This window comes from Rutilus rutilus, assembly GCF_951802725.1.
Source record: "Rutilus rutilus genome assembly, chromosome: 3".
NCBI lineage: Eukaryota > Metazoa > Chordata > Actinopteri > Cypriniformes > Leuciscidae > Rutilus > Rutilus rutilus.
Window position 1 is genome coordinate 8996059 of NC_140211.1, and position 20554 is coordinate 9016612.

Sequence of the window (20554 nt, forward strand, 5' to 3'; positions counted from 1 at the left end):
TACAAAAATATCTTTCATATTAATTGTGACTTCAGAGGTGTAACATGTCTTCTGTTCTTTTTCTGGGTTAGGGTGTACAAATACTTATTTAACATCTAACAAAAACACAAATGTTAATACGTGCACATGATAAAGTGAAAGATGGCCATATGCACATAATCTAAAACCTGTTATTGAAACATGTTGAAACAGAAGCAATGGCAAACATCTTCACCATTCACTCGACTGGTTTTATACATGCAATGAGAAAACCTTTTAAAAATGTTGAAAATGGAAAAACGTTATAATTATACATTAGTTTTACGTTACATAGAAACAAACACTTTTCAAACAAAATGGGTTTATGACGGGGTCTGTTTCAGAAGGTCCTGAAATCTATACATCATAAAAATGAACAGCTTGTATATAAGGGCTAGAACATGGAACTTGCATAGAAAGCAAAATAAGCTTTAGAAACCTTTCCGTTTATGTGAAAGAAAAAAAACATTCAGTTGCTTTTACAGTGCACTGACTTTATAATCAACGAGGCAAAGCGTGGTTAAATTTGACATTTGACGAGGCAAAATAATCTGCTAAACAAATTCATATCTGGCTCAAAACCCTCAATTGCCTTAAGATATCAGAGTCTCTGATAAAACCAACCAGAAGCATCCAGTTCAGATGTAGATGCATATATAGCAGAGATGGTGGAGGGCAGATGCTACAGGCTAAACAGAACAAAAAAGCACTTGGTGATCATGTAAACGTTGCCCCTAAAAATGTGTTTCACAATTTCCCCCTTTACCAAATTACACTCAGCTGTACCGTTACTGTTAGAGAACATCAAACACTTATCTTGACATTGTTACAATGCATACAGCTGACGCTCATGAATGTCCAAACTCTCATGCTGCTTGTTCCTACTAATGGCTCGTCCTCCAGTTCCCCTCAAACAATCTCCAATGAGGGATTTAAACTGGACTGGGGCGGTAAATCTGGTTTACTTTCAAGGATTCTCCAGGGATCACTTGCAGAAGAAAGTTAGTATGTGGCGTCCACTGCATTGATGTTGCTATCCATCTGGTGCCGAAGCGAGAGCCGAGCCTTGTGGGAAAAATAGGCCTGTGGGCAAGTTGGACTGCTGGCGCTGTCCCCTTCACTGCCCCAAGAGGTGGTGGAGGACAACCGAGGCTTCAGCTCTTCACTTGCTACTACTGAAGACACAAGCAGAAATGAAAATAAGTTAGAAAACATGAATGGAACGTAAAGGGTTAATTCACCCAAAAATGAAAATTCTGTCATTAATTACTCGCCCTCGTTCCAAACCTGTAAGACTTTCGTTCATCTTCGAAACACAAATGAAGATCTTTTTGATGAAATCTGGGAGATTTCTGTCCCTCCATTGACAGCTAAGCAACTGACACTTTGATGCTTCAAAATTTCATAAAGAGATCGTAAAACTAATCCACATGATTTGAGCGGTTTAGTACAAATTTTCTGAAGAGACTCAATCACTTTATATGATGAACAGATTTTATTTAGTCTTTTATTCACGTATTAACATTGATCAGCGAACATAAACAGAAGCTCAACCGAACTTGCTTGATGCGCGAGAACAAACCTCATTGGTTCTTGCTGAAGCTCAAACATGATGCGGATCACGAGAATGAACCTCATTGGTTCTCGCACATCAAGCGAACATGCTTGAGCTTCCCTTCTCCACAACTGATGTGTGAGTTGATGAATGTTTAAATGTGGATAAAAGCCTAAATTCAATCTGTTCATCATATAAAGTGATCGAGTGTCTTCAGAAAATTTGGACTAAACTGCTCAATTCATATGGATTAGTTTTACGATCTCTTTATGAACTTTTTGAAGCATAGTTGCGTAGCCGTAGCTGTCAACGGAGGGACAGAAAACTCTCACATTTCATCAAAAAGATCTTCATTTGTGTTCTGAAGATGAACGAAAGTCTTACGGGTTTGGAACGACACGAGGGTGAGTAATTAATGACATAATTTAATTTTTTTGGTGAACTATCCCTTTAATCTTTTCTACAGCAGTTTATTTCATCTACAAAAGAAGCGACATCGCCATCTACCAGGCATTTGAGGTATTATATCTCGATTACCCAAACGTGTCAACAAGGCTACTCTATAGCGAATGCGAGTGCATTAGCAAGTGTTTCATATATCAGATGAGGACATGACTGAAGCCGAAACCAGCACGTCCAGAGTAAGTATAGGCTCTGACCATTTAATTTTACTGAACATTAATTTAGTTATCCGTTATATTAAAGAGACCTTTTCTAAGGATGTTGCCCTTTTTTGAGCTCTTTACTGAGACTTGAGTGTTTGTAGACGTTTAAAAGGCTTTGTGGCGACCTTGATTTATTGCAACATTGAGGTGTTCACTTTTTTTTATCGATTTTAGAAAATAAACGTGATTGCTCTCCTCACAAATCTACTGTTTCTTGTTTTTCACTCGTGTTGAAAACTAGTGCATCTTTGAGCCTACAATCAGTGTGAGTAATAAAATCAGATCCCAGACATTTACCCAAGTGACACTGGAATTGGTAACTTGTAATGAAGTTGTTTTCGCTATGTGTGTTTTTCAGGTTTACACTTCACATTAGAAAACACTGTTTCCACTGCTTGTATTTTAAGCTACCAGTTTATCATTTGCCCATTCTCAAGTACAATTTGGCATTATGAAGTTCGATAATAATAAATCTTACCCGTCTCAGGAGGGCACTGTCTTTTGCACCTCTCCTTGCAGCGTCTGTAGAAAGGGAAGCACTGCAGCATTTTTACACCCATTTCACCAGCAGGGGGCGCTAAAAGACAAGAGAAACACCTGTTAGACAAACCAGTCCTTGCCTGCAGACTTTACTCTATCATTCATAACAACAACCCAACCTAATAGCGTTTCTTTCTGAACCAGCAGTGGGAAAATGTCGATTGCAATTTCCCTTTCTTGTACTGTACTGTACTGTAAACAGATGCAGTTTGTTGTGTTTATTAGTTTTCTAAAACTCCCCAGTGACCATGTGTTTTATGCATAATCTCATTACAGCCGTGTGTGCATGCAGACTTCAACTCAAACTCTAATCCCATAGAGCGACGTCATTGGATAGACTGACCGGAGACATCCGATCTAATAAATCCTTGATTGGGAATTATGCGCCAGGTCAAGTTCCCTGATGGAGACGGGTAGTTTGTAAATCACTTTTAAAGGGACAGTTCACCCAAAAATGAAAATCACCCCATGATTTACTCGCCCTCAGGCCATGCCTATATGACATTCTTCTTTCAGACGAATACAATCAGAGTTATATTCAAAAATGTCCTGTCTCTTCCAAGCTTTATAATGGCAGTTTCTGTTTTGAATTTATGCATAAAGACATAAATACAATATTTTCGACACGACTTGAACGCACCAATAGTTTGTTAATAAACTCATGTGTGAAGTGATATACCCTGCAGTTGTTGAATATGAGAGTTTACAGAGGGTTTAGTTAACTCAGTTAACTTTTATCAGAACCTATAGCCAAAGACAAAAACAAACGCATCTCAAGAGCTTTATGTGACTGAGTGGCCAATGCATCTCTTATCAGCTTTTTTTGCATGGCCTTTGGTTTGTAGTATACAGGGTTAATGGTTAATTTTTAATGACCTGGCTTTTACACTTCTTATATATGCTCTATGAATTCTGTCTGCTCCAGAAACCAACGTAATAAGGAACATTATAGTGGCCGACCTGCATAATATTCTTGGGTGCAAGTTTGCACAACAACAAAAAAGACATGCTGAATGGGATGTGGGATCACAAACTACAACAGAGCTTGTGTAATAGGTCATTGGATCATAGTTGTCAGGCATCCAATGCAATGCAGGGCAGAAAGATGTTTTCCATCCAGCTGCATGTCAGAAACATAATGAACTAGTAGAACGACTGTCACAAAACCATGTCACCACACGCCACAGAAATATGGACGTTTACTGTCATGCATAACTCTGTTGCGACCCATCCCTCCCCTATGATTTATGAGTGGTGAACTCATAAATCATTGGAAATCTGTCTGTCTGTAAATGATTGGAATCATTGGAGTCTATATGCTTGAGGACAAAACATGCAAAATTCAGATTAAATGCACTTAGCCACTGCTAATGTTTGAGTTTGAGTTATGATCATTTTGCAGTTTCATATCTTCATATTTGGATTATTTAAAGAGTCAAAATGATAAGAATTAATAGTTTGGTTTCACTCAGTGTTTAATTCAGTTTTTCAGGTTTCAGCAAAATGTCTTCTTTTCATTATAGGCATAAAGACTGCTGATGAAATTATTTGCGTATGCCAAATTATGTCGAAATAACCTCTTCATAATCTTTTATACTACCTCAGATGGTTTGCATCAAGAACCAAAGAACCTCTGAGCGTTTGTGGAGAACATTTTGTCCAAAATATTTTCCAATACTGACGCTGAACTGCAAAGGTGAATGTTATTTTTATTAAATTTCCCTTGGTTCCAGTAAAGGCGCACACACAGACATGCACTTTTCCATTACGTCTTGTGCCAATCATATGATGTGCATTTATCCGTAACCATTCCTCTCTTTTCTTTTCTCCTCTCAGTCCTTTTCATAACTCACTCAAAACATAATTAATGTGGAAGGGCACGTCGGGGGAATTTCAGTGGTTTTTTTTAGGTCTTTGTGTGTTCATTTTCTGGCCAAATGCATTAGTGACAAGGCCCAGGAAAATGTTTGGTAAAAAAGAGGGTGAGGAGGCATTAGAATGGAGAAAATTCTTATTTTTGGAAAGGTTCTTGCCAGGAGACCCAGAAATGACGTAAGACTTGTACAATTTTAAGTTGTTTGCTTGTGACTTGGACATGCACTTGTATACATGTCCTACAAAGCAGATGCAAACACATACACATCCTTATAGGGTGTTTAATCTAGACTTGATGGACCTCTCCATGTCATTTACTAAACTTTGCGAGCCATGTGTTTGTGTATCTGTATGCCTGTGTTTTGTCTCTTATAGGTTAAGCACACTCTGAGGACTGCTGCTTAAAATGGTTTGGTAATCTCTAGTTACGACACTTCTTCATTCCTCTTTACCTCCATCTGAGACTCTTTTCTGAGAATGAGACACTTTATGCACACATCCAATTATACACCCTCAGAAACAAACCAAGGCTGTCAGTCACATCTCTCATTGATTTAGAGCACAACAGCATCGCAATACTCAGCAATCGCAGAGTATTCTCGGAATTGCGTAGAATTCTAGAGGTTTATTTTGAATGCCTTTTTCCCATTGGAGTTCCCGTTTGGAACCTTTTTTTGGGGGGAGTATTCAATCTATAAAAAAAAATAGGCGTTTAAGACTTGATTGAATGCAAATGCTGTGATTTAGGTTCTTGCCATGCAGGATCATCATACGTTTGAGTGAAGGATCTCAAGGAATTAAATGTTATGATTTTGATTTCTGTCAACCCCCACACTCTTAAAAATAAATTGTATTTATTGGCGTTGATGGTTTCATGAAGAACCATTAAACATCCATGCAACCTTTCCATTCCATAAAAGGTTCTTTATCGTGAGAAACGGTTCTTTAGATTATTAAAATGTTCTTCACAAAAATAAAAACATGGTTCTTTTTTAGAACGTTTCACTAAAAGGTTCTTGGCATCACTGCAAAACCCCCCTTTTGGAACCTTTATTTTTAATAGTGCACCCCACCCCCCGCGTGACCGCGCACACGCGCTTTCCCATTGAGTATTTTTGTGTGTATGTGCAGTACGTGACGCTCGGCTCGGGCACGCGGTGGTCTACTCGGGCGATGGGGGGAGAGGGGACTGTGTACAGGCGAAAGCATATCAATTATTAATTATTAAAGAATGTTTACAAAATCTCTAATGATTTCCATATGCAAACGTCAAGGCTATTCTTGGTCCAGACGCATCATTCGCTGAAAAGTAAGCTACGTTACATAAAATCTCATTGCAAGAGATCAGCTAGAGTTCAGGAGAAAAGTAAATCTCTTTAAGGGAAAAGTAAGATAGGACTAGCCTACCTGAGCACCTTCTTTGCTGTTAAGTAGTGTGCCAAGTGATGAATAAACGTCTAACGAGCAAATGTAATGCTGCCTGAATGACAAAGAGTTCGTGGATTGATTTATTGTTTAAATAATGAATTTAACCCTCAGGGAATTCAACCTGTCATATTTTCTGTGGTACACGATAAAAGGAATATTTTTTTTATAAGCTATACTGTTAAAAAGAAATAGAAGCTTGTGGTTGCCAAAACTGTCTTGTAAACGATTTATTTTGGTTCCCGTAAATAAAATAGATGATCAAATATAAGGTCACGTGATGAATGAATAGACCTTTAATCAAAATGAGACTTTATACGCAATAATAAACACGGGCAATGCAGTTGTGTTACCTACAAAGACAAGACAAAACAAAGCGGTAGCCTACCTAAACAACATAAAATGTAGCACTCTGTAGATTAATAATTATAAAAAATAAACAGCTTTCATTGTAAAATACAAAGTGACTCATTTTATAAACACACTTTTAAAAATGTTACTGTAAAAGTGTATTCTTCTCGAAAGCAATGTATATTATTAGGCTTCACAGCCCAATACAAGTAGTTTAACAGCCTAAAATTGGTTATTGTCTGTTAAATTTAATATAGCTAGCCTATACATTTAAACTAATTATCAGGCCAGGCTTTTACGTTGTTTTTCCTTTAAAATGACATACCTGCAGTCCCTGAAGCAAGTTTGACAGTATTGTGAGACTGACACTCCCACTTCTGACACACACCTTCAGTGTGTCTGTGTTTACCCTTATATGACTGCGAATTTACTTTGGAATTTGTACGTTATTTCGGTGTTTTTAAAATAATGTTCATAAAAAATAACGTAATCAACTGGACTCACCGATTGGTTCTTGCACGAACTTTGTCACTGTCACGCAGACAATTCTTCAAATTGCAAGTCACTTACGATAGTTCTCCAACTCACTGACACTTCACTGGCGATGGCAGAACCCGTTCAGTATGACAACATGGAAAGCTTTTAGTTTTGAGCATACTGAACGTTCAGCTTTAAATAGCTTATCTGAGCAGCACGCCCTGCCTCCTCCTCCTCCTCCTCCTCCTCTTTCACTCAGTTTGCTATAGTGTGCTGGCAGGTCTCCAGGAACGCATGGGGAAACATTCTCACTATTCAGGATCGATTCATGAAACTATATAGAGGTTTCAAACGTGCAAGGACTTGAGTTTCTTGAGTTTTGGCTTTGAGTGTTGCTGGTAAATTGCAAATGCTATATATTTTTCAACCACATGCATGATTAATTTAATTAGAGGACATGTAAAGAAATACAAACCCAAATGATAGCAATAGATGGGATTATAGTTCTTTTGAATATCCTTTGTGTGACACTTCACACGTTCATGCATTCTTAGAAGTCACTGAGAGAATATTCACCTCACCTCGTTTTTCTCTCATGCACAAACTGCCCACACAGCCATTATGATGTTTTAGTGTTTTGGATTTATAATCATTTTTAAATTGTTTAGACATTTTTGTACAAAAATCTTAGATCATAACTCTTGGCCATTATTATTATTATTTTTTTTTACATATAACTACACGTTTAGGCATCAGTGCTCTTGGATTCAGACACCCAGCCTCACTGAACACTCCGAATCTAAATAAATCACAGTAAAAAAACGAAGTGTCAAATTAACACTTAAAGTGTTCATTTTAACACTATACTTCTATATATCTATATAGGCTATAGTATAGCATGGAGTTAGAGTTAAAAAAGCTCATCTTTACACTTTCAAGAAACGCATACCAGCAACACCAGCATACCGGGAAATGTGTATTTACGCCCTTATTCGTTTTGACAGCCTGTTTGCTGTTTTCACCAGTGGAAATTTACAGAGGCCAATTCCAAAGGAGAAACGGATTAGAATTCTGAACAGCAAGTCTGCTGCACAATCTGGGTTGAAGGCCAAGGCCCCCCATTGATGGTCATTAGTATTGTGTGACTTGGTACCAATAGCATTAATCTGTTTGCCACTGATCAGAGAGCAGTCTGAGTTTGTCCTATAGCTCTGAAGGCGTTAGTGTGGAGGCTGACTCAGGAACAGTGTTAAAAGGGTAAATAAACCCTGAGATTTTCTTTGAATTCTCATTGTGTAACGTCCAAATCGGACAGCAGGAAACTGTTTTATGAGTTGTGGTGGATTTTATTTCTTCGGTTCATTAGCTGAGGTCTGATTTGAACTCAATCCCCTTTAGAACACACTCCAAAAAAACCAAGCAATTAAAATTCTCATTGTTTTTGACTTGGCCCAAAAAAATGTTCTCTCTGAATGAAGCCAATTTTATGTTCCATATTTAATTCTCTCTCTCTCTCTCTCTCTCTCTCTCTCTCTCTCTCTCTCTCTCTCTCTCTCTCTCTCTCTCTCTCTCTCTCTCTCTCTCTCTCTCTCTCTCTCTCTCTCTCTCTCTCTCTCTCTCTCTCTCTCTCTCTCTCTCTCTCTCTCTCTCGTCTCACCTGTTTCTCCTGTTTAACTCCTCCCCTTTTTTCCTAACTTTGACAAGGAAGGTGCGTGAAGAAGAATTTTGCAGATCTGAACTGAAGCATTTTCAATGACTGACACACATAAGCATTCAAAGTATGCGGACATAAAAAAAAAAAAACGTAGGCAGGTGCGCGATCAAAAAAGCACTAGAGTGAACAAAAATGGGCACACTGTCACTGCTGCTTCCAAAAATCAGTTTATTAAAATGTGCAACGTTTCGACCCGACACATATAAGCAGACAGTGAATTGTAAACCAGTGTCTGAAAGACTGGGATAAATCACTCATTAGTTTTCATTTTAAGCTTTTATATAACAAAGTACTCAGATCCAGATGAAAACTGATCTCAGAACTGCATGGAAGGTTTTAACAAACTGAGAATTTAAATCATTTCTGTTAAATTAGGCTACTGACTCTCTCCTTCCTCACTTTTAAAACCAAATATCCTTTTATAACTTTGTTAAAATGGTTGTTCAATTGAAAAAGGGCGTCAAGCACCTGCACACCTATAATGCTTGGCTTATGCATCCTAAACCCTCTATGAAAACCTTGCTCCCGCAAGTAAAGAACATGTTTAAACTGGGATTTGACTGATACCTCATGAGTGATTCTTTGGCCCTCATGCAGGCTGTTTAATGAAATGGTGTTGTTGAGGTCAGATATCACAGGCTAGGAATAGCAACTGTGCAAACTATCACAGAAGTGAGATGAAACAATCAAGGTCACAATTACAGACAGCAGTGCATTATATCATGCATGCAAAGAAACTGTTTCTGTTTATGTAAATTAATTATGGATTACAACTTTTAATATTTGATTCTTATAATCTGTTATTTGCTGAAATCATGCAAGGCTGTTATTTTCTATATGGGGGGAAAGAAAAAATGCCATATGTGCCATATATTCTAACTATTATGTCAGGTTTTCCATGGTGTTTCCCCCTTTAATGTTGATGGTGTAGCCAAATCTAATCAACTCTCTTTGTTTTGTGTGGCATTGAGAGAAGATTAATTACTTGGATCAATGCCATCAACTGTAGTACAGGAATAGAGCAGCAAGATGTATCTTTATTCAGTTGAAAGAATCACTGATAGATACTCGCTTTCAAAATACCAAGATGGGGTAAATAAGCGATAGTAAAGAAAAAAAAATTGCTTATAAGTTTTGTAGGAAAGCACAAGCATTTAACAAAAGTTTGAATATAACAGAATGACAAAAACCTGCAGAAACCTAAAAACAAATGAAACGCCTGACGGTTGTCTTTGAGTTGGCACATACACACTCTCAGAGGATGATGAGTGATTTCATGAGTGTTTACTCTCTCCTGCAGAGCTTACACGCATGCTGTTGCCTATCCCACGTTGCCAGACCTTCAGACTGACGGCAGAAGGTCTGGACTCCATCGCACCTTTCATTGGCCAAGGGGCCAGAGGCCGTCTGACTGACATGTAAAGCATCCAATCACAGTTTTTGTTGTTCGGCGTCATGTTTAGAGGCGTGAAAATGTAACGTCGATGTCCCTAACAGTGTAAAACTCTTGGACGTGTTTTAAAGAGTCTATGCTGCGAACTTTACATACTTTTCAAAATCCAGCATTTAGTTGTATTTTAGTTGCATTTGGTTGTAAACACGACGGCGTTCTTCTTCCATGAGGGGGTTTGGCTTCCCAGCATCTGTTTCCAGGCGGACCGTTAAGAACGCGACACACACGTCTCCCAGACATCCTGAAGAATTCAACCAATCAGATGACGACTTTGAAACTCCTGAAGTGTTTCCAGTTTTGTGTGCCTTATGCATTCAGCCAACGGTCCGTCTGAGGCTGAGAGCTGTTGCGTGGCTTCAGTGCACAGAATATCTGCCCTAATCCAGCTCAGATCGCTTTTGACCAGTTTTCCCACCCTGTTCTCAACTAAAATACTCCCTCCCCAAAACTGCCCCTCCAATTTTTTCTTTGCATGTCAACAACCCACCTCCCCTCCTCACATTATTCCCTGGGGCGTGTGTGAGCTCACAAGTCAGCGTCAAATTCCTAAATTCGCATATCCAATAACACAGATGTTACTTGTCATTTTAGTTAATGAGTCATACTGAGAAAAACATGCATTGATCCATCAGGATTGCGATCCAAGTTTGTGCATGTTTTTTTCATATTCTTAGAGACATACTAAGACAAATCCTCTTTAATGTCATCAGGATTAATGGAGTACATGGAAATACGATGTAATAAACAGAATGTTGTCTGAATTTAAATGTAACTTCTTTGTTCAAAATGAAAATGAAGTCAATACATCATAAATTCTTCTTCCAAAACATGTTGTTGTCCTACCCTGATTCACTATGGTAAGCCTATTATAATTGTTCATATTTTAGACCATGCCGGGATGGTTTTCGCGGGAAAATGCGTACATGCGTCACTCACCCGTGCGTCTTTGTCACATCCGTAAATGTAGAGAAGTTTCTCCGGCTGCTTTGACGTGTGTCTGGTGTGGGAGTGACAGAGGTTAGTTTCACAACGAGAGAGAAAAGTTGACATGGAGCAGTTAAATCTCCAACTTGTAGGGAAGAGCTCGAAGAATCATAAAACAAGAAATCAACATTGACTTGGCTTTTCGGAGATGGCAAGAATTGAAGGATTTGAAAAGGTTTAAAAGCAACGCAGAGATGATGGTGTTTTTATTACTCAACAGGTGAGTAAGGTATTTTATTGAACAGATAAATTGCCATATGTGTCTCTCTATCAGAGTTCATTATAAAGCATTATCTATTGTGAAGGCTCATTTCATTATGGTTGTATCGCTCTGCTGGAAGTGCCCTGTGTATTAATGGGTAAAGATACAGTAACGACTTCAGCTAGTCAGGTTATAATCTGGTTATATCTCTTAAAACTATAGTGAATGTTTTATGAGCAGTATAATCATATTCATCCGCACAGTCACACAGAGCTGAAGCACAACCAAAACAATGTCCCTCTGCAAAATGCATGAAGTTTTGTTTTTTAACCGCTAGAGGGCCAAAAGTTACATAGTGTACTTTATTGAATTCCATAACATCGGTTCACAAGCTCTGATCCAGCGCTTTTCTGGTCTGCTATTGTCTGGGCCCATTGTTGAGGTTGATTAGTGTTTTGTGTCTGTTCCCTGTGTCTAATTGGTGGACGGTCATTGAATTGGTCTGGATGGGTCCGTGACAAAGCTTTTAGTACAACCGCTTCCATCCCTTTTTTTGTCTAATTTTATGTGAAATAAAAATGTCATGCAGTTATTATAGGGCTGTGTCTGAGTGTGCATGCGTGCGTGTGTGTGTGCGTGTGTGTTTACATGCATGATCTCTGTGGCCATAAGAACAGAACATCCTTTCCTGGAACACTCTGGCTGGTTTGAACAGGTTGTCTATACATTAAGCTGATGCAGTAATGTGTACTAGGACATGCTGTTGCCTCTCCGCCCTTGTGGCTGAGGCATGTATAGTATGTTTACATCAAATCTGTAAGCTGGTTTTGAGATTCTCCAGCCTTTATCCTATCTTGGGCTTCAAATGGGTGTTTGTGCAGTTATAGGATTACGTGGAAATTAGAGTGGAGGACTGCTGTGGTTACAACGTGAACACAGGGTCTATAGACTGTATATTCATATGCAAATAACAGTAGACATTGCTGAGCGCTGTGAAAGAATCTCACGCTCTTTTTGAGAATGGACCAACATTCCCTGGTTTCGATGTATGAATGTTGTCTCAGCTGCAAATCTGGCCTTCACCAACAGGGGGGTTTGACCTACAGTTTTTGCTGTGTTGCAAGATCCGGTTTGATCCGGTGTCGCAATAGGGATACAACAGTGAAAGCAGTGATTTTAAAGAAAATAGAGAATGGCACAGATGTTGAGATGGGAAGCAAAATTGAACATGTTGGCTTTATCAAAGCATTTAAAAAGCAAATGGGAAAACAGCCAACACATGCTGTCAGAGTCTCAACCCAAATGCAATGGAAACAAACTTGATGCCTCCTGCCAAATATACCAGAAAAAGAAAACACTCATGGGTATTTTTGTAACCTGTAAAGGAAATCTTATTCTCATGCAATCTGATGCCAAGTCTAAAGATAGACATTGCTTATTTTAAGTTAATAATTTATGCCACCAAACAAAGTTTTATGGGTCATGAGAGAATACATTTCAGCAAATCATGTTTATTGTGAAAGACAGTTGCTTTGGATCATTAGGACCTGATTTGTTATCCAAAATGCATACGTTTTTGTTTTAATAAAATAATTTCCACACAATTTCTATCAAAATCATCGTCGTTTTGAGCAAGATATTTTAAATATAAAAGGTTACATGGGTCAAAAACAACAAAACCAATCAAATTTGCTCATTTCAACCCAAGAAATAGAGAAAATAATCAATTTAAAAGAGACATCAGTAGCAGTCATACAGGCCTTCATTCAGTAAAAGATGCCATTAAACAAATATTTAAAATATACCGTCTTTATGTTGTTCTATTTGGAGATTCAGTGTGAAATTATGTAATGCAATAAAATATATATATATATATATTACAAATGTTAATGTGAGGTGCGATTAATTACAGAGAACATGTGATTAATTCTTTTTTTTTTTATTGATTGACAGTTATAATTTACTGCTACAATAGTACTAGAAAAATACAGAATAAAGTTAAAATAAGGTTAAATTTACACACAACAACCCTTTTTAGTGATGCTTATTGCATTATGTATAAGCAGTCTGTGTGAAAGCTCTTGTCCTGTTATTCCAGATCAAGATCGTTGTTTTGTTTATTGATGTTGTTATTTCCCTCCTCGGCAGATCTCACAGACCTCCTTCATCCTGTTGTACACAGAGAAAAGAGATCAGTCTCAAAGCCCAATATATATGAAAAAGACGTCTAATTATTTCAGTGTTGAAGAGGTAATTATTTCAGAGGTCTTAAAGGTTTGGATTTGTCTCTTTTTGATTGACCTCAAAGACTAAAATGGTAACCGTTTGTAATCAGTGTTGGGGGTAACACGAGTTACGTAATCGGATTACTTTTTTTCAAGTAACTAGAAAATAACTCATTACTCAAACTGTATATTACATACATTTATCTGAGTTACTTTTTCAAATGAGTAATGCAAGTTACTTTGTTTTCCCATGTAATGACTGACGGCTCTCCTGTACATGTTGAGTGAAATCATGAGTAAGAGGCGTTGTGTGTGAACATGATGGTTACTGTATGTTCTAGACTAAATGTGAGCATTTACTCATCTCACTTGCACAAAAAAAAGATTCAGCATTCCTCAAAATGAATAAAAACAGTGAAGTGCAAACTCAGAATATTACACAAATCTGCAATTATTAAATATGTTAAATGAAACATATACTTTATGAATTTATCTCACTTTAATGTCTTTGCCGCTGAAATTCGATTATCCAATTCAACCATAATAAACAAAAATGATTTTAAATAAACAAGACCCTTTACATTTGCCAAAAATATAACTTTTGTTACTTTTTCTCACCAGCCCAGTTGAGAAAAAGTAGTGCAAAAGTAACTAACATATTACTTTCCATAAAAAGTAACAAAAAAAGTGTTACTTTTAAGGGAGTAACACAATATTGTAACGTGTAACTTTTAAAAGTAACTTTCCCCAACACTGGTTATAATACTGTTTATAATTCCTGTAAAAAAAGGTGTTTCTCTATTATAAGTCAATGTAGTTTTTGCTCAAGAAATTACATTCTGTTTAACTTAAAAAAAAAAATAAAAAAAAAATTATGCTTTTTCAATGTTCATGTAAAATGTACCGATTTTCTTTTTCGGCAGTCTCCACAGAGGCAGCCCACGCATCCGTTCACGACCTGAATGACACAGAGTATCATCTGTAGCAGAGCCAGACCCAGAAGTATGGAGAACAGCACAATGTGCCAGAGAACCATATTCTCGGGAAACACACATTTGGACCATTGAGTCTTATCCACCAGGTAACTGCTGTTGTTCCTGTTACAGCGAGACAGAAAGAAGAGAGAAGGAGCTTTAGATGCAGTGCAGGAGAAGGGCCTCATCTAGTGGACACACAATCAACTGCAATTTTCCCTTGAGTGACTTTAAATTCACATTAAACCTGCTGACTGTAGTATTATAATGATCTATATTAACAACTAAAGTAACTCCATTGCATTCCTTTGATTTTTCTTTCAGGTTTTAAGTGTTCTTACTCTTGATTATCCTCAAAGGGATATCCCCAATCTCCGTCCTCCAACACTTGGCATTTTGGCCCAACAGCCAGCGCTGCAATGGCAACACAACCACAGTAGGCCGACCCAATAATGCCAAATACAGACGAGAAAACAGAACTCAGCATCTGTACGAAACAAAAACAGCATGAAATAGTGAACAATCAGAATAGCCTTATTATGCTGGAAATATTTTCACATTGTACATCTCCTCTATAGTGAGTTTTTTGTTGTGAATGAGTCAAGTCAAGTCACCTTTATTTATATATAGCGCTTTTTACAATACAGATTGTTTCAAAGCAGCTTTACAGAGATAACAGGAAAATAATGCAACAAAGTTTGTGTCTAGAGGAAAATAGCGTCATAGTCCAGCTTAAGTAAATTAAGTAAATATATATATATATATATATATATATATATATATATATATATATATATATATATATATCCACTCTGGAGGCAACCATGATGTCATCGTCCAGCTAAGTTCAGTTCTCATATAATGGTGTCAATGCAGGAGATCAATAATACTGATGAATATTAAATGTGATAGTGATTTTACATATTTTACTCACACGGCAACGGTTTCCACAGCAACCTGCCCCACAGCAGCCTTTGCCCCCGGCTCTGATGGCTGAGCAGCTTGGACACATCATCTGATGAATGAAAGTGAGTGGAAATTTCCTTATCATTAACTGTCATGTCAAGGTCAGAAGATTAGCTGTAAAGCAGTTTTAAAGAGTGTTTGTATCTCTTAATGATACAATTATCATATCTAAGTGTATACTTAATGTAATTTATCATATATATATATATATATATATATATATATATATATATATATATATATATATATATAATTAAATAAATATATACTGAGGTGACCTCACTCAAGAAAGTACACCGTTGTCTAATCTTTAAGCAAATAAAAATCTTATTTTGTTTATTTGAAATAAGTACCTTGAAGAACCTTTACCATGCATTGAATCTTTACATTGCACAAAAGAAAGGGTTCTTTTGATTATTAAAATCTTATAAGAAAAGGTCACAGGCTCATGCTATGTGCAAATACAAATATTACAGAAAACATGGAGTGAGTTTGAATTGTCATTTAATGCGTTTTGTGGGGGAAAACACTTAAACTATTAAAAATAAAGGTTCCAAAATGAGGTTTTCACAGCGATGTCATAGAAGAGCAATTTTGGGTGAACAGTTCTTAAAGAGACAGTACACCCAAAAATAAAAAATCTGTCATTTACTCACCCACCATTGACTTCCATAGTATGAAGAAAAAAAAAAAAATCAATAGGGGCCAGCAACTGTTTGGTTACCATCATTCTTCAAAATATATTCTTTCGTGTTCAACAAAACAAAGAAACGCATACAGGTTTAGAACAACTTGACGGTGAGTAAATAATGACAGAATCTTTATTTTTGGATGAAAAAACTATTTTTAGGAAAAAAAAAAAACTTTAAGAACTATTCACCCAAAATTGCTCTTCTATGACATCGCAGAGAAAACTCCATTTTGAAACCTTTATTTTTAAGAGTTTAAGTGTTTTCTCACGCCAAAATACACTAACTTACTCATCAAACTCAGTCCAATTTTTCTGTAACATTTCTATCTGCACATAGCATGATCCTGTGTAAATGCAATTATTGCTTGATTGATGTGAACAGAGTATGTAACTTTACTCCGGATTAATCCATTATGGTCATATCCAGGATGTTACAATGTCAATAAACCAATTTTTCAGGGTGTGGGCAGTGAAGCTCTGCATGCGTAATAGGCTCTTGTTTCTAATAATAGTACTTAATCGCCACATCCTTGTTCCTCAAATCGAAGGTTCCTTTATTCAGATACATTCCCCTAACTACAGTGCCGTTTCTTATAATAACACACAAATGATTCAACAATTCTATATCTCTTTATCGATCGTTATGCCATATCATATTCATTAAAGAAAATGGCACATACGCACAGAGGCCTGTAGTCAGTGTGTTTGATGTATCTGATGTCCTGTCTAAAACATAGGGGTGAATTCAGGTTGAGTGGGACACATTTTGCCATTGAGATGACTGGGAAAAAGTGTCCCATTCAACCTGAATTCACCATAAGTCAGTTCTATTAATTTGACTAAGTTCCTATAAATTCCAAATTAGTTTTCTCAGTAAAAAGCCAAGTTCAATCAACACATGAATTATATGACCATCAAATCCAGAAAGACTGAATACTCACAAATAGTCCTCCACCAAGAACACCTCCCATAAGCCAGACTTGCAGGGAAATCTCGTCAGATTTCAGGTTTTCCCCATTAGGGAAGAATAAAAGTATATTGGCTATTATACACAAAAAAGCCGAGGGTAGAAGTATTAGCCCCACTAACCGCGCACACTTTCCAGTACACATTGTGATGAATCTGTATTAATATTCAAAATCAAGAGAAATTGTCAACGGTTGTGTTGTTCTCAGCGCGGCTCAGACTCTGACTGATACCACCGAATGCCCTTTGAGACTTGACAATATTTACAGTGCTTTTATCAGTGCCATTTATGGTCTGTTAGCACAAAAGTGGGCAGTGGATGAAGTTTCTGCTTTATAGATCATTACTGTCTAACGTGTAGTGATAAGTGGCTTGAGTCTGGTTGATCAATGTGAGGACAAGAGTTACAGTAAAGCCATGACAGAACAACAAGGCCCTGTTTTACAGCCCATTTTATAATATCTTGTGTTATAAATGGCAACTATATGACCACATTTATTGGGTTATTGTAAGGCCAGTGATATTTCTACTTCTAGTTATGTAATTTCTCCTTCATTCATTTGACTATCTTTACTGATGTAGGCTATAACAAGCATGATTAAAACGTTTAAATAAATAAATTAACTGTTTGTTGGAATAACAGTTGTTTTTAGAGATGTTCTTTACCCTTAAAGGTTGTACTGAAACAGTGAAAAACTTGAAAATACTGACCAGTATAATATTTTTAGAAATACCAAATAATATTTTCTTTTCAGACAAGTTGCATGGAATATGAATATAACAGAAATACTGTCACACTTATAAGACAAGTTTGTCTTCAGTTATAATAACTTAAACACATTGGTTTGGGTCAAAGACAATAGCTGGGTTTCCATCCAAACGTTAAGTAAATCTTTTCAAAGTTTGCAACAAACAAAAAAATTAGGTGTATTTCCATCAAGTTCAAGCAGATGACGGTGGTATCAGTAACACGTAACCAACAGTAAATAAAACACCATCAGCGGAAACAGCCGATTAGTCACGTGGGTTTAATGTTCGCTACATCAGAATTTATTTGGCAAATGCGTTTCCATCTCCCATTATCCGAATTAACTCTTTTTCGCACAAATCAAAAACCACCTCAATAAATTGTTTTTTTTTGCAAATTAAGGGATTTTTTGTTGTTGTTATTTGCCGTTTCCATCACAAGATTCTGATGCGTTTCTTCAAAATGTGCATAAGGCAGCGGCGGCCTTAAGCATCTGGGGTCCCGTTTCAATAACTAATATGGGGCCCTATACCCACATAAAACATAAACATAATAGAGCAGAAAAAGATGTTTGAAGATCGCAAATAACAAGGTTGATTTAATACCTTGTGGCTTTTATAGGAGCAGAAACTTTCGTTTCACAACCTCATAGCTCGTGGTCAATCTACCTTGGATGGTTTAGACATTATGGCTAAAAATCAATATCCTACGGAGATCAGAATTTTGCTGGTCTGTTGGGGCCCACCTTGGAGAGAGGGGCCTGTTTCAATTGAAACGGGTGAAACAGGTAATTAAGGCTGCATCTGGCATTAGGGTAATGGAAACATGGCTTATGTTGTGGTGACTGAATGAAGCCCCGCCCCTTTTCAGCGCTGCGCTCATTGTGTTCTGTCTTCATGTTTGTATTTCCACAGCATGAAGGTAAGATCTTACGGATTTAAGCCCAATTTACACTTCTGCGTTGAACTCACGCCGTAGCTACGTTGTAGGCTGTGTGTAGCACGCGTAGCCTGTGTGCACTCTGAGGTGCACCTCTCCAAAAATGTAACAACGCATCAATTCTACGTGGACTGCAAGCGCTATGATTGGTCTGCTAGAACCCCTCCATTAGGTTTCACATAACCTCTACATGTGTAATTGCAAGTCAACGTGGACAACGACGCAGAAGTATTGATGAAAACTGATGCGTAGCCTATAGAGGTGACTCCGTTGGTCCGACACTAAAGTATAAATCAGCCTTTATGAATGAACCGCTCGTTTTAAAATCTTCCTGGTCTACTGAAATGTGTTATGAGATCCGTTTCAAACATAATGCTCCTCATAACTTTCGTTAACTAATAAGTAGCCTAACTCTGCTTCACCAGCTAATTACTCTTCAACAGCGATACTATATACAGAGCAACCGCAAAAACGGAAGTTCAAAGACAAAATTCTAAGATTCTTCTTCTTCTTCTTCTTTGGTGTTTATTGGCGGTTGGTGTCGGTACACGATCCGTTCCACCTGCACGATCCGTTCTACGCATGCGTATAATGGGATTTTAGCAATATTGCGATTATGCTTTACCTCATGTAAACACAATACTTAATAATGTGATAAGCTCATAATGGCATCAACTATAATCGTATTAAAACAGGTGGCGTACGCCGTGTTTAACCATGTAAACACTTGAATCGCACTAACTGAAGTGCGCGTGTTTTTGTCACGCACCTTAAGCGCGTATTCATTTTAAACTTGACATTAGGAAGTTTTCCCTGAACTCTGTCAACATGACTCACTGTCAGCAGTCTGCCTTCATCCAGAAACAGCTCAAATAACGTGACAGCAGTGTATAAAACTGTTACAGGCACCGACATAATATTTCTGTCTTCATCACGGCACAGAATAACAAAATACGTCCATAAATAACCCGTTTGTTATTTAACGTACGTAATTACGCGCATGCGTGAAACGGATCGTGCAGGTGGAACGGATTGTGTACCGACAGTTGGCAAACAAAATTCTAAGATGGCTGCGAGTGGCGCATAAGGTCTACTGACAAATCGCTAGCGAGCGCAAACATCAACATGTTGATTCTACAATAATAATTTTATTTCTGGGCTGGGTAATAGATAAACATTACATTAAATATTTTTTGAATAACATAACAGTAGGCTACACCAATCTTTTGGGTTCTAAAGTAAGTGGAAATATTTGACCTTACTGGTCGCGTTACATATCACGTAAATTTGTAACGCGTCATTATGGGGCGCACTTGAGCAGCGGTCGCGTGAGGGTTTGCATCGGACGTGTAGTTTAACAAGTGTTACAGCTCGGGATGGAAGCAAGGTGAGTAATTTAAAACATTTTGTTTAACATTAATCGAGATCAAATGTTATTTGACATGTTTTGTCAAAGTTGTCGACGGTTTGGTCTCAAGCGGTTGTTTTTGGCGTTGCTATTGCTATTTGAATTTTACATGTAACGTTAACGCTATCCAGTTAACATACATAGGCCTAACATGTTACCTGGATAGCGTTACATGTGATATTCAGCATATAATACACGTTGTTTCAACTTTCAAAACGAAACGTTATGTATTTACATCGGGATGTTGTCTTAATTATTGCGTTATTTGAGATAAAATATAGCCTAGCCTATGGGTTGATGTACATGTACATGTGACATGGCCTGCGGGTCCGATTATAAATTAGTAGGGTCGATGATTAGGCTCATAACATTTTGTGC

The 20554-nt window shown here is 37.4% G+C and overlaps 2 protein-coding genes across 2 annotated transcripts; both read right to left on the reverse strand.

The window, feature by feature from the left end:
• Positions 1-75: 75 nt before the first annotated feature.
• On the reverse strand, positions 76-7083 carry LOC311287789 (uncharacterized protein C17orf114-like). Its single transcript, XM_084404849.1, has 3 exons — positions 6934-7083; positions 2717-2815; positions 76-1193 (listed from the first exon to the last, which is right to left on the reverse strand). The coding sequence occupies exons 2-3, from the start codon at positions 2796-2798 to the stop codon at positions 1021-1023; spliced, it is 255 nt and encodes an 84-aa protein (XP_084260975.1). The 5' UTR covers positions 2799-2815; positions 6934-7083; the 3' UTR covers positions 76-1020.
• Positions 7084-13186: 6103 nt separating this feature from the next.
• On the reverse strand, positions 13187-17358 carry tm4sf5 (transmembrane 4 L six family member 5). Its single transcript, XM_084404852.1, has 5 exons — positions 17057-17358; positions 15393-15473; positions 14800-14945; positions 14389-14581; positions 13187-13428 (listed from the first exon to the last, which is right to left on the reverse strand). The coding sequence occupies exons 1-5, from the start codon at positions 17225-17227 to the stop codon at positions 13411-13413; spliced, it is 609 nt and encodes a 202-aa protein (XP_084260978.1). The 5' UTR covers positions 17228-17358; the 3' UTR covers positions 13187-13410.
• Between the last annotated feature and the right edge of the window lie 3196 nt (positions 17359-20554).